Source organism: Ranitomeya imitator, chromosome 5 (assembly GCF_032444005.1).
Source record: "Ranitomeya imitator isolate aRanImi1 chromosome 5, aRanImi1.pri, whole genome shotgun sequence".
NCBI classification, from domain to species: Eukaryota; Metazoa; Chordata; class Amphibia; order Anura; family Dendrobatidae; genus Ranitomeya; species Ranitomeya imitator.
The window spans coordinates 687458573-687473548 of NC_091286.1; the positions used below are offsets into that span (position 1 = coordinate 687458573).

Sequence of the window (14976 nt, forward strand, 5' to 3'; positions counted from 1 at the left end):
TGAGATTACATAGCAACCAAATTCTGCCTCTATTTCCTGCAGGTATCAGCCAGCAGGCGGATCCAACATTTGCGCCATCTTTAAGCCCCACCAGTCCCTTGATGTCGCCTCGTCTAACCCCTTCTCAAAGCCCAATGCTCCAGCAGAATCCATCCACACCCGGGTACCAGTCACCTGATCTGAAAAGTTGGCAGCAAAACACTCTGGGAAGCTCAAGGTAAGTGCAGCACATATCCAATTGGTCTAATTTGGACGTATATATATGTCCTGATAGAGTGGAAGGTGCATATACTCCTCTCGGGCACTCACGGTAATTGAGGAGTTGGAGAGAGGGAGAGCACTGCCCCAGTCAGCCCATAGGACCTTAATATTCGATGGGGTCACAGAAGAGCATATATCACAACTTTACAGCCCATACAAAGTAATTTTCCTCCATCGAAGCCCCTAGATGGCCCTATCACTGCCCCAATAAAGTATGATGCCAACTAAGGAGCCCCCCAAACACAGTATGATATTGCCACAGTGAATTCCTCCACAAGCACTGTATGAGGACCCCTCCATACACCCCTCCCCCGCAAATTATGGTGACTCCAATACAGTATAATGGGCCCCACATAGTCCTGCATACAAAATAATGGGCCTCACATAGTCCTCCATACACAGCAATGTGCCCCATACAGTGCTCCGTACAGTATAATGTGGCCTTCGTAGTCTTCCATACAGAATAATGGGCCCCACATAGTTCTCAGTATAGAACGATGGGCCCCACATAGTCTTCCATACAGTATAATAATAATCTTTATTTTTATATAGCGCTAACATATTCTGCAGCGCTTTACAGTACAGCACACATTATCAACACTGTCCCCGATGGGGCTCACAATCTAAATTCCCCATCAGTATGTCTTTGGAATAATGGGCTCCACATTGTCCTCCATACAGAATGATGTGCCCCACATAGTCCTCCATACAGAATAATGGGCTCCACATAGTCCTCCATACAGAATAATGGGCCACACATAGTTACACATCCAGTATAATGGGCCCCACGTAGTCACACATACAGTATAATGGGCCCCACATTGTCCTCCATACAGAATGATGTGCCCCACATAGTCCTCCATACAGAATAATGGGCTCCACATAGTCCTCCATACAGAATAATGGGCCACACATAGTTACACATACAGTATAATGGGCCCCACATTGTCCTCCATACAGAATAATGAACCCCAAATAGACCTCCAAACAGAATAATGAGCTCCACATCGTCCTCAATACAGAATAATGGACCCCACATAGTCCCCCATACAGTATGATGGGCCTCATTTAAAAAAAAAAAAAACCTCCACATTCCCCCACTGCTTCTGTATCGGCAGTCAGCGCTCTGAAGTTCGGCACAGCGAGCATGAAATAGTGATGTCATCATGGCCACTGTGCTGAGACATCAGATGCGGAGGGAGAATGATGGAGGAGTGCTCTTGCATAATTGCTGTCAACTGTACAGTTGAAAGAATGATGCCGTGGGGCAGAGGTGGTGCTGGTCTCAGGGGCCAAATATGATCACCCCGTGGGCCAGAGTTTGAAAGATATGACTTAGACCAAAGCCTTTTTTCGATCCTGCCAGAGGTGGAGTCTAATAGGCTGCCTGACAAGCCAGGATAATACACTGCACTACATAAGTAGGTAGGTAGTGCAGTGTATTATTTATGCCATCAATGGATCTCATGTTTAGGTTCTCTTGTGAGACTATCAGATATCATAATTAAATAAATTTACCCCACAGAAAAAACGCTATCCTAGTTTGATAAAATTGTGTAAAATTGTTAAATTTGGAAAAAAAAATAATAATAAAAAAAAATTTGTTGTTGCTGTTTCTGTAACAACTCGTTCTACAAAACCATTTAATTTATAGCACAGGCAGAACAGCGTAAAAAATAGTAAAAATAAACCCAGAATTGCTGTTTTTTGTTCATTTTGCTTCCCAAAAATAGAAATAAAAATCAATAAAAAACTGTCGAATGGATCATTAAAAATGACAGCTTGTTACACAAAAAAAAGAAGCAATGAACATTGAAACTTATCACTCTCAGAATCGAAAGACAAACAAAAAAATACTGTTTTCTTTAGGAAGCGATTTTCTTAAGCAAAAGTAATAAAAATAAACTAAAAAAGGTACAAAATCGGTATCCGTGTAAACATATGAACCCGTATTATAAAATTGTATCATTATTTATTTCACTAAGTGAGCGCCGTTTAATAAAAAGGTGAACAAGAATGTCAGAATTGCTATTTTTTGTTCAACCCTCCTGCTAAAATTGAAATGAAAAGTGGCCAACAAGTTATTTGAATAAAAAAAATGGCACCAGCAAAAACATCATCTCCCACCATGAAACCTCCACACAGCTCTGTGTATGGAAAAATAAAAAAGTGACCATAAAAAAAAAACATTTTTTTGTAAAATTATACTTTTTGTACCAAAGTAATAAATTATAAAAATATATATATATATTTGGTATTGATATTTTTATATCCGCGTGAAGAATACATTAAAGTGTCTGCACTGATTAAAAAAAAATTGATTCTGCCTCCCAAATAGATTAACAAAATGTTAGATGTACAAAAAAAAAAATAAACTAAAAAAAAAAGTAGCTTCCTGATGGGAAGTCGGTTAAGTCATCCTACAGCCAGCAATAGACAGAACTACTCAGAGGATGCAGAAAGCAAACGGTGCAAAATTTTTGATGAAACCCAATTGCAAAAATAATTTTTAGACCAAAATATATGCATTTAGGTTCATAAGAAAAAAAAGTATCTAAATGTGGACTACGCCTTTAAGCAGACTGCCTGCTGTTAGTCCTGCTGATTGCAGTGATTAGCAACCATTGGTGGTGACCAGTCACTCCTGTAACGATATCTTATCCTGCTTTCACAGTGTCTTCGGACAAGCGGGACAGACCCAGCCGGCCTCAGGACAGCAAGGAATGTACAACAACATGAGCATCACAGTGTCCATGGGCGGCAACAACGCTGGCGTCCAGAATGTCAACCAGATGACGGGGCAGATGCAGATGAGCTCCCTGCCCATGCAGGCCATGAACAGCATGTGTACGGAGCAGGTCAGTGATGGGGGTGTATATATCCATACAGCATCATACACTATATAAATAGCAGCCAGACCAGATTATCAGTGTGTTTGGTACAAATTCTATCACCACATGTCTCACAATTTACCAGTAGATCCTAAGAAAACCTCCAGACTCCGCATTCATGATCTGCAGGTTTCTGAGTCTGTGTATTAGAATAATTAATTGGAAGGCGGTGTGTCCAAGATAATATCAGTGTGGGGATCAATTATTAAGGTCAGTCATTCTGTGAGGGGACAACTGAATCCGGTGGCCCTTATCTAAGGGTGAAGCCAGGACATGTTGTCCATACAGTTCTCCTTGAAAGCCTGAGAAATACGGGTCGTTGGAGACATTGTTCAGAAGAACATGGTGATTATAAAGTTCATTGGAGAGGGTAAAACTTATACAGAAGTGTAGACAATGATCGTCGGATCAGCTAGAATGATCTCCAATGATTTACAATGGAAAGAAAAACCAGAGAGATGAGGAAGAAAATGGAAGGCGACCATAAGAAATGGACCGAAGAATGGCCAGAATGACAAAGGCTCAGCCAATGATTGGTTCCAGGATGATCACAGACAGTCTCACGTTACCGGTGAGGACTGGGACAGAAGACGCCTGTGTGACGCTAATCTCTTACCAAGAAGTCCTCGCAGAGTCCCACTGTTAAATAACGACATGTACTGAAGTGGATACAATATACCAAAGAACACATCAACTGGCCTAAAGAGAAATGGAGAAACATTCTGTGGACTGATGAAAGTAAAATTGTTCTTTTTGGGTCCCAACGCCGCAGACAAGTTCATCAGACGACCCCCAAACTCTGCATTCAGCCACAGTACACCCTGCAGACAGTGAAGCATGGTGGAAGCCTTATAATATGGGCAGGTTTCTCTTACTATGGTGGTGGACCTATTTGCCACACACCAGGGATCATGGACCAATTTGCATATATTACAATACTTGAATAGGTCATGTTGCCTTACACTGAAGAGGATATGCCCTTGGAATGGGAATTTCACCAAGACAACGACCCTAAAGACACCAGTAAATGAGCAAAATCTTGGTTCCAGTCCGACAAAATTGAGGTTACGGAGCGGCCGGCACAATCCACAGACCTTAATCCGATAGACACTTGTGGGGTGATGTGAAAAATTGCATTTCTGAGGAAAAGCCAACAAAAGCCAAAAAAGTGTGGGATGTCGTCCGAGCGTCCTGGGCTGGAGTAACAGGTGACAAGGGCAGAAGTTGGTGACTCTGTGTAACATAGATGTGAACTGTGGGGAACAACGAAATATCCGGTCAATGATTGACAGGAATGAAAAATCCCAAAAAATAATACAAAAGACAAATACAGACGCGGCTGATTATTAGAGCGGACAATGTTCATTCTTTGTTATTTTCTGTAAATATCATATAATTATCGGCATTTCTCTTGATGTTGTGAATTAGAGGACAGTGCGATGTTCCCAACTAGGAGAAAGATTCTGGTTTCTGAACACACCGATATTATTCTGAGCACTACTGTATGGTGCTGAGATTACACAGTGCATAAATACTACCGCCAGGTAGTGCACATATAACAGTGCAGCGTACAGAGCACAATAGTCATAGTACAGTATAGGGGAGGATGATAGATACGTTTCCAGGGAATTGATGTAAGAGTCTAGAACATTCCGTGGCACCTACTAACTGATCCCCGTCTTACAGCAGGTGAATGATCCATCTCTGAGACCAGGCGGACTTTACTGCAACCAGCTCTCCTCAACGGATCTGCTGAAAACGGAACCGGACACGGGGCAGGTAAAAATAAATGGCAGCTAGTCCGCTCCACTAGGTGGGGAACCTGATGGCCACACACCCCATAAATTAATTAAAGTATATCTCTGGTCGCACATATGGCGGCACAGTGCATCTCTGGTGGCACAGCTCATCTCTGGGCAATATCAGACCATGTTGGGAGTTGTATTCTATTCTTTTTATTTTGCCACCATCGCTCAATCCGACAGATTAATTTTACATGGCGTTAGCAAATGCCCTGGGAGGTAAAGGGGTAAAGTATCTAATCTTCTCTTTTTCCCAGCAGGTACAACAAGTGCAAGTCTTTGCAGACGTTCAGTGTACAGTGAACCTCGTGGGCGGGGACCCATACCTGAACCAATCAGGATCCATCTCTACACAAAAGACCACCCCCGGACCCCAAACATCACAGGCTCAACAAAAGAGCCTTCTGCAACAGCTGCTGACGGAATGATAGCCAGGCTTTGCTAACGGGAGAGATTTTTTTAAAAAATCACGTGAAACACGGACGATTTCTAGAAGTATATATACACGGCGTATATACATGCTATACTTTTCAGAGATGTCTGATATTTCTTACACCGCAGCCATCCTTTTGGGGGGGACGAAGACTGCAAAGCAAAAGACGTGTTGTAAAACGTCAGAAAATAAAGGAGAGCGGAAGGGGAGAGAAAAACATTCAAAAACATTTGTCGCAGTTTCTTTTTTTGTTAACAAATTCCCCCTGGAGCCTCGCGTCCTTTTTCGGATCGTGATGGGACTTTTGGAGAAAGAGAAAGACAGACAGAATGAGAGCTGTAGGGCTGGGACAATCGGACCCTCGGTCCCCCTTTCGAGCCAAATGACAGATGATAGTTATTTTTGTACGCAGTTGCTGTGATGACACTGAACGGAACGGGCGCGTTTTCTGCCGCCCCGGAGTAGAATGTCGCAGAACGTCAGTTTCAGCTGGTTCTGTCACTGATGTGGAACCCGAAGTAGAAAAGACGGAGGAGAAAAAAAAAAATGGAGGGTTCTGGGTAATTTACGGGTGGCGGGGATTGAGGGGGGGGAAGAAAGAAAAAAGAAAAACATTAAAAAAAACAAGAAAAAGAGAAAGTCTATATATATTATACCGAGGTAAAGCGCATCTTTGTTGCAGCTGAAGTGCATTTGTAGAGCTATTTCTGGCTAGTATGTACAATCATGTTTCTACCACGTGAGAGACCCGCTTTGCGCACCTTTTTTTTTTTGTGGGGGGGCATGTTTTTTAACCCTTTCTCGCTGCTGGAGCAGTCGAAGGTGGCGGCCCTCAATGTTTGTATTCTTTTTCCTGAAGTTTCAAAAACTTTCTTGAAAAATAAAAAGTTTTAAAAAAAAGTTTTCAAATCGCAAATTTAAACTAAAGTTATTATTTTATTTTTTGTAATTTACTATCCCCTGTAAACACAAAGGAGGTCACAGTGAGATTTGCCAAGGATGGCGCTAAAAAACGCCTTTAACTTCCCCTCCAAATTTTGTAACATTTCCTTAAGTAGTCAAGGATAATGGCAGCATTAGAACTACTACACCTAACATCAGTTATGTCAAAGAATGTCTCGTTGGAATTTTATTTTTTTTTATTTTTATTTTTTTTTTACTTTTTTGTCACATTTTAATTGCTAGGAGGGCGAAAAAAAAACGTAATGGTTGATAACTTGCACTTTTGGGACACCGCTGATTTTGAAAGTAAATCAGAATATCGTAAAAACATTTACCAAAAATGGGGGGGGGAAAAAAAAGGAAAAATTTAAACTTGGTTTACAAAAAAATGGCAACATTTTGAAATTTTGTATTTTTAAAAAATATTTGTCATTAATTTAAAAAATGTTGGGTCGCCAAATTATAATTGAATAATTATATTTAAAAAAAATTTTTAAAAAATCTATATAATAATTATTATTGAAAATTCTACTGGATGAATCAAAAATATAAAAAAGTAACCTATTTTTTAGTTTGGCCATGTCTGGTTGTAATTTAATTGTGTGGGCTCTGAAACAGCGCCACTCTTGATCCGGGCAAGGCATTGCAGCTGATGGAGTGAATGAGGCCGAGTTGCAATACCAGGCATGACCCATGTTTAAGAGTGGCGCTGTTTCTGGGAAAAAAAAATATATTTTTAAACTCTGATTTTTTTAGTTTTTTTTTACCCTCATCAATTAAAGGGCTTATAAAGACAATCCCTGTCCTTATACTGGGGTATTTGGTCGCCTTAGAGGGGTCTCAACTTTATGAATCAGAGTCGTTCAGTAAAGACCCGTTCTGTTCTAGCAGAAGGAACCACCCCTTGGTCATTTTTTTATGAACGGCGCAATTTATTTATTTTTTTACTTTTACCATGATTTTGCCCGGAAAAAAAAAAAATCAGTTGTTTGCCACCTTCTCAAGCAGTTACATTTTAAAAGCTTTCTGTGGTTTTATACATTTTTTTTTTTGTTGTTGTTGGAAATATTTTCAATTTTTTTTTTTTTTTTTTTGTTCTCGTCAGCCACAATTTTTAAAATTTTTTTTGGGTAAAATATAATTTTAAATCTCCCATATTTTTATTTTTTTATTTTATTTGCCTAAGATATTATTCTCAATTCTTCGTAATATTATTTTAAATTTCCGTTTTGTTTTTTTTATTTAACTTTTTTTTTTTTTGCCTAAGATATTATTTCTCAATTCCTAGTAATATTATTTTTTAAATTTCCATTTTGTTTTTTTATTTACTTTTTTTGCCCAAGATATTAATACTCAATTCTTCGTAAAATTATTTTAAATTTCCGTTTTGTTTTTTTATTTAAATTTTTTTTTTTTTTTTGCCTAAGATATTATTTCTCAATTCCTAGTAATATTATTTTTACATTTCCATTTGGTTTTTTTATTTACTTTTTTTTGCCTAAGATATTCTCAATTCTTCATTGTCAAATCCGAATTTTTTATTTTTGAAGTGATGAAAATTAGGCAAAAAAAAAAAAAAAAAGAAAGACAAAAAAACAAAAGAAAGAAAAAAAAACAAAACACGATCAAATCTCTCAGATTATATCCCTAATATATGACCCGATCACATACGGTATTATTTTTTAGTTTGGCGTTTATCGCCTTATCAAACGACTTTTCCGACGTACGATATAAAGGAAATAAAGATAAGAGTTTGGCCGTCACGTTTTTGGGAAGGAGTAGAATTCGGAATGGAAAGAACAAGACGTATTTATCAAGGACGGTCAAAAAAAAAAAAAAAAATTAACGACGCCCATTGTGATCTCACTTGACAATATTTTAAAAAAAATAATAATAATCTGTTGCAGAGAAGAGGTGTGAAGCTCGTGTCCCATCAGTAAGACGGTGTACATACAATGTATCATCAGGGCTGGACCCACTCCTAGGTGCCCATCAGGACTCCCGGGGGTGGCAGGAGACGGCAGCGTGCGGGCTCAGAACACTCAGATATTCTGCTTTGAATTTCTTATCTAAAAAGATTTTTTTAATGTTATTTATGACCTTAGAATAAATTTTTTAGAAAAAAAAAAATTTGTAAAAAAATGTTTAAAAATGTCCCAAAACTTCTATCAATATCTACAATCATATAATTATTTTTTTTTTCTTCTATAATTTTTTTTTTTTTCTTCAAAGTGAAAATTTATGTTGATAATTACGTTTACGACCTTGGATTTAATTTTTTTTAGGGGGGCGGAATCTAAATTTAAAAAAAAAAAAAAAATTTACACCTCCCCTGCGTGGGAAAACCCACCCAAACTGTTGTATACTTTCAATATCTTATTTCTAAATAAAACCTATTGAGACTAAAAAAAAAAAAATGACCATATAACTATATTTTTTGGGAGGGAAAAAAATTGTAAAAAAAAAAAAATGTTTAAACATTTCCATAAAAAAAGTAAGATGTGTCACAACCATAAAAAAAAAATACTTTTTTTTTTTTAATTTATTTTCTTAGTCAAATTTGATATTTACTACCATAGAATTATTTGTAAAACAATAAATTTAAATTATAAATTTCCCTTCGCGACCAAAAATGTCTGTTGCTATTTTATGACCTTAGAAAAATAATTGGAACTAACTTTGGCCTCCTGCAAGGAAAATTCTAGAAAATAGAGAAGTGGTCGCTGACACATTTGCAAGGTTTTTTTTTTTTTTTTTTAGGATAAGGAAAACATGGTTAGTTTCTTAAAAAAAAAAAAACAGCGCCACTCCTGTTCTCAGGTCGTGAGTGGTATTGCAGTTCAGCTTAATTAATTTCAGCTGCAATACCAGATACGACCTGCGAACACGTGTGGCGCTGTTTCTGGAAGTACGCAGCTATGTTTTAGAAAATCCTGGACAAGCCCTTAAAATCCAGCCCTGCCACTATGCATTCTGAGACAGAACTTTCCTGTTTCATTCCTGCAAACAGCTTTCAGATGTCTATAGACAAGTAATCGCTTTAACCTGCTGCTAGGATCTTGTATATACCCCCCGAGACTCGCCATTACTAAGTTCATAACAATGTAACCTTATACTCAGGATATTCCCGCTGCCCGCGCCCTGCGGCGGCACAAAGCAGCGGGAATCTGTATATTTTTACCTTGCTTTTACATTACGGATAGGGCCTTTATCGTTTTTTTTTTTTTGTTTGTTTTTTTATGTACATGGAAGGACATCGCTATTTAAATCAGTGTTTTATTTTTGTTTGTTTTTTATTATTAGTTAGTTTTCAGGGGGAGAGTACAGTATAAAAAGACATGTATAGTCATTTTGTAAGGAATGTTTTTGGGTTGTCTTTTTGGTTATTCTACGGCACTGCCTTTTATTTTTATTTTTTATTTGTTTTATTTTCCTTACGTACCTCAGCTTCTACAATATCCGCCATTCCTGCCGGAATTAGTACTGACCTCCGTAGGATTTGTGCCCTAATAAGGTGACCTACAAGTGTGTTTTTTTTTTGTTTTCTTTTTAAGCAGATGTATTAATATGTACACATACACTCCAATTTTTATTTTTTTTTTCCTTTTATTCGGAGGCGATCAAAAATAAATTTCAAAATCTCAATTAAAAGAAATGTTAAAAAGTTTTCACTTTACACAGAGATTGAAAAACAAACAAACAGCAACACCATTTTCTAAACCAGAAGGTTGTAGACCAATTTTCTACACCAGAGGGTTTTAGACCAATTTTCTACACCTGAAGGTTGTAGACCAATTTTCTACACCTGAAGGTTGTAAACCAATTTTCTGCACCTGAAGGTTGTAGACAAATATTCTACACCTGAAGGTTCTATACCAATTTTCTACACCAGAAGGTTGTAGACTAATTTTCTACACCAGAAGGTTGTAGACCAATTTTCTACACCTGAAGGTTGTAGACCCACTTTCTACACCTGAAGGTTGTAGACCAATTTTCTACACCAGAAGGTTGTAGACCAATTTTCTACACCTGAAGGTTGTAGACCAATTTTCTACACCTGAAGGTTCTATACCAATTTTCTACACCAGAAGGTTGTAGACCAATTTTCTACACCTGAAGGTTCTATACCAATTTTCTACACCAGAAGGATGTAGACCAATTTTCTACACCTGAAGGTTGTAGACCCACTTTCTACACCTGAAGGTTGTAGACCAATTTTCTACACCAGAAGGTTGTAGACCAATTTTCTACACCTGAAGGTTGTAGACCAATTTTCTACACCTGAAGGTTGTAGACCAATTTTCTACACCAGAAGGTTCTAGACCAATTTTCTACACCAGAAGGTTGTAGACCAATTTTCTACACCAGAAGGTTGTAGACCAATTTTCTACACTAGAAGGTTGTAGACCAATTTTCTACACCAGAAGGTTGTAGACCAATTTTCTACACCAGAAGGTTGTAGACCAATTTTCTACACCAGAAGGTTGTAGACCAATTTTCTACACCAGAAGGTTGTAGACCAATTTTCTACACCAGAAGGTTGTAGACCAATTTTCTACACCAGAAGGTTCTAGACCAATTTTCTACACCTGAAGGTTCTAGACCAATTTTCTACACCTGAAGGTTGTAGACCAATTTTCTGCACCTGAAGGTTGTAGACCAATTTTCTACACCTGAAGGTTCTATACCAATTTTCTACACCAGAAGGTTGTAGACCAATTTTCTACACTGAAGGTTCTATACCAATTTTCTACACCAGAAGGTTCTAGACCAATTTTCTACACCAGAAGGTTGTAGACCCACTTTCTACACCTGAAGGTTGTAGACCAATTTTCTACACCAGAAGGTTGTAGACCAATTTTCTACACCAGAAGGTTGTAGACCAATTTTCTACACCAGAAGGTTCTAGACCAATTTTCTACACCAGAAGGTTGTAGACCAATTTTCTACACCAGAAGGAAGTAGACCAATTTTCTACACCAGAAGGTTGTAGACCAATTTTCTACACCAGAAGGTTCTAGATCAATTTTCTACACCAGAAGGTTCTAGACCAATGTTGAGGTCTATAACTTTAAAGGGGTTGTCCCTGTCAATTTTTCTAAAGCAGATAAAATGGCAAAACAAAGAAGTGATATTCACCAATTCTTCATACCCCTCCACCCTCACTTCTACCCCGATACTTTCCAAGTTCTTTGCTGGCCTCCACTTCCTGTTCCTTCCTAAAGTACAGGAAGTGACTGCTCAGCCAATCACTGGCTGCATTTGTGACCCGCCTAAACCATTGATTGGTTGATATCATTTCCTGTCTGTAAAGAGAAACAGACTAGCGGGAAGTATCAGGATAGGAGCGTTGTTGATTAGCAAGGTGCGTACAAATTCAAAGAGGACAACCCCTTTAATTGATATCTGGCTAAAAAAATGTTTCTAATGAGAATGCTAACAATATTTATAGCACGTTAATTTTTATTTTATTTTTTATTAAAAAAGGCAAGGATATGTTCACACAGAGTTTTGAATTTTTCCTATTTATTTCTATGGCAATTTCACTTTGCCGAGAACGAGGAGTTTTTCAGCATTTTTTTCCTTTTTTTTTTTTTTTATTCTAAGCCCACGTCACTTCTTCTTCACGTGCTTCATACTAGGCTCCCTTGTTATTTTTCTCCGCTTCTAAAAAAAAATGATGAGAGAAGTCTAAAAAATGAGCAAATAAACAAAAATCTGTAAGAACAAAAGAAAAAAAAAAGAAAAATTACAATTCCCATTCATCTGAACCAAATAATCCCACGTCATATCTGCATTTGTATTTTTTTATTCAATTTAAAAACGTAAAATGTATCAATTAAAAATATATATATAAAAAATAAATAAATAAAAGTTTTTATTTTGGGCCAAGATTGGACTGTCCATTTAGAAGTCCTGACAAAATTTGGGTCCTAAACCACTCAAACATTATGTAAAAAAAAAAAAAAAAATTAAAGTGTATGTGTACATATCGGCCTCTCGTAAAAAAGGCAGTGCCTCGGAATCACTGCGTCAGTAACTGACCTTGTAATGTTTGCTGCTGCAGACACACAGCTGTATATAAGCTCCGATTGCGTGTTTTTATTTTTTTTTTTTTCAATTTTATTTTTTTTTGGGGGGGCGCCTTTCACTTTCTTGAAAATCTGACTTCTGAACCTTGTAACTAAACTAACCAGCATGTCAATGTTTTTTTTTTTGTTTGTTTGTTTGGTTTTTTTTGGCTCCAAATCCTACTTACTAAAGAATGAAAAATAAAAGAAAAAAATATTACAAAAAAATTGTAAAACGCTTAAAAAAATAAAACAAAACTTAGAGCCCATACCTTTTAGCATTTCGGTAAATTGCTACTACGAAAATTTATTCTTACATTTAAAAAAAAAAAAAATAAAAAATCAAAGATTCTTTAGCCAGCTGCTTTTCGTAAATGTAAAAAAAAAAAAAGGTATGACGATGAGTTTCAAAGATTTTATATGACAATGGTTTCTTAAGAAAAAAAAAAATGTAAAACATCGGAAATTTTTGAATTTTTCAGATTTTTCCCCCCTTCATGGGAGAAATAAAAAAAAAAGTTTTAAAAAAATGTTTTCTGCTCAGTACAGATTTGTTCCCTTTAAAAAAAAAAAGTTTTATATTTTTTTTGTTTGAATTAAATGCTGGCTATTGTAATGGATGAAATAATTTATTGTTAAAAAAAAAAAAAAAAAAAATTAAAAAAAAAAATGACTGATCTTGCTTTTTAATTTCCTAAGGAAAACTGCATAGCGAAACAATTTTAATTTGTTGCTTCTATTTTCTCTTTTTAGAAATTTTTAGGAGTAAAGGAAAGAATGTAAGATGGAAAATGGATGAACAATTCATACAGATTTTTCCAGTGCTGATTTTTTTTTTTTTTTTTTTTTAAAGTTTGCTCCAAAAAAAAAAGCAAATTTAAAAATAAAAAAAATAAAAAATGTATGCATTAAAACAAAAGAATGTAAGGTGCCCCATGAACCCATGTGATTCCAGATACCTGTGACATGTTGCTAAAACAGTTGCTCCATATTTTGGAAGCCCCTTTTTCTGCCGCGAGGCTCTGCGTTGTCATGCGGGCCGACGCCGGGCGGATCTTGCAGGCGGTGAAGTGGTTATGGTGGTTGAATAATACTGCTTTGTGCTGTTATATTATTGGCTTGTTCAATGTTTAATTATTCTGTTTATTGTAAATAAAGTCATTTAAAATTCTGATATTTTTTGTCTTTTTTTATTATTATTAATGTGAATGATGTGGAAAAATTAACCCCTTAAGCCCCGAGGGTGGTTTGCACGTTAATGACCGGGCCAATTTTTACACTTCTGACCACTGTCCCTTTATGAGGTTATAACTCTGGAACACTTCAACGAATCCCAGTGATTCTGACATTGTTTTCTCGCGACATATTGTACTTCATGATAGTGGTAACATTTCTTTGATATTACCTGCATTTATTTGTGAAAAAAACGAAAATTTGGCGAAAATTGTGAAAATTTCGCAATTTTCCAACTTTGAATTTTTATACCCTTAAATCACAGAGACATGTCACACAAAATACTTAATAAGTAACATTTCCCACATGTCTACTTTACATCAGCACAATTTTGGAACCTACATTTTTTTTTGTTGTTAGGGAATTATAAAGGTTAAAAGTTGACCAGCAATTTCTCATTTTTACAACACCATTTTTTTTAGGGACCACATCACATTTGAAGTTATTTTATTATTATCTATATGATAAAAAATACCCAAGTGTGACACCATTCTAAAAACTGCACCCCTCAAGGTGCTCAAAACCACATTCATGAAGTTTATTAACCCTTCAGGGGTTTCACAGGAATTTTTGGAATGTTTAAATAAAAATGAACATTTAACTTTTTTTCACACTAAATTTACTTCACCTCCAATTTGTTTTATTTTACCAAGGGTAATAGGAAAAAACGAACCCCAAAAGATGTTGTACAATTTGTCCTGAGTACACCGATACCCTATATGTGGGGGTAAACCACTGTTTGGGCGCATGACAGAGCTCGAAAGCGAAGGAGCGCCATTTGACTTTTCAATGCAAAATTGACTGGAATTGAGATGGGACACCATGTTGCATTTAGAGAGCCCCTGATGTGCCTAAACAGTGAAACCCCCCACAAGTGACACCATTTTGGAAAGTAGACCCCCTAAGGAACTTATCTAGAGGTGTGGTGAGCACTTTGACCCACCAAGTGTTTCACTACAGTTTATAACGCAGAGCCGTGAAAATAAAAATTATTTTTTTCCCACAAAAAATATATTTTAGCCCCCAGTTTTGTATTTTCCCAAGGGTAATAGGAGAAATTGGACCCCAAAAGTTGTTGTCCAATTTGTTCTGAGTACGCTGATACCCCATATGTGGGGGTAAACCCCTGTTTGGGCGCACGGAAGAGCTCGGAAGGTAAGGAGCACTGTTTGACTTTTTAATGCAAAATTGGCTGGAATTGAGATCGGACGCCATATTTGGAGACCCCTGATGTGTCTAAACTGTGGAAACCCCCAATTCTAACTGAAACTCTACCCCAACCCTAACCATAACCACACCCCTAACCCTAATCCCAACTACACCCCTAACCCTAGCTTTAACCC

At 36.9% G+C, this 14976-nt stretch overlaps 1 protein-coding gene across 7 annotated transcripts in view; it reads left to right on the forward strand.

Annotated features, from left to right (window-relative positions):
* Positions 1–6303, forward strand: part of NCOA1 (nuclear receptor coactivator 1) — a 391964-nt gene extending 385661 nt beyond the window's left edge. For 2 of the 7 annotated variants that reach the window (XM_069728418.1, XM_069728417.1), the window contains exons 18-21: positions 43–217; positions 2936–3119; positions 4839–4931; positions 5212–6303. In XM_069728418.1, coding sequence (XP_069584519.1) covers positions 43–217; positions 2936–3119; positions 4839–4931; positions 5212–5382 — 623 coding nt within the window. In that variant the 3' untranslated portion in view covers positions 5383–6303. The remainder of the gene's footprint in view (positions 1–42; positions 218–2935; positions 3120–4838; positions 4932–5211) is intronic. The other 5 variants (XM_069728421.1, XM_069728423.1, XM_069728419.1 and 2 more) reach the window with 5 other exon arrangements.
* Positions 6304–14976: the final 8673 nt, after the last annotated feature.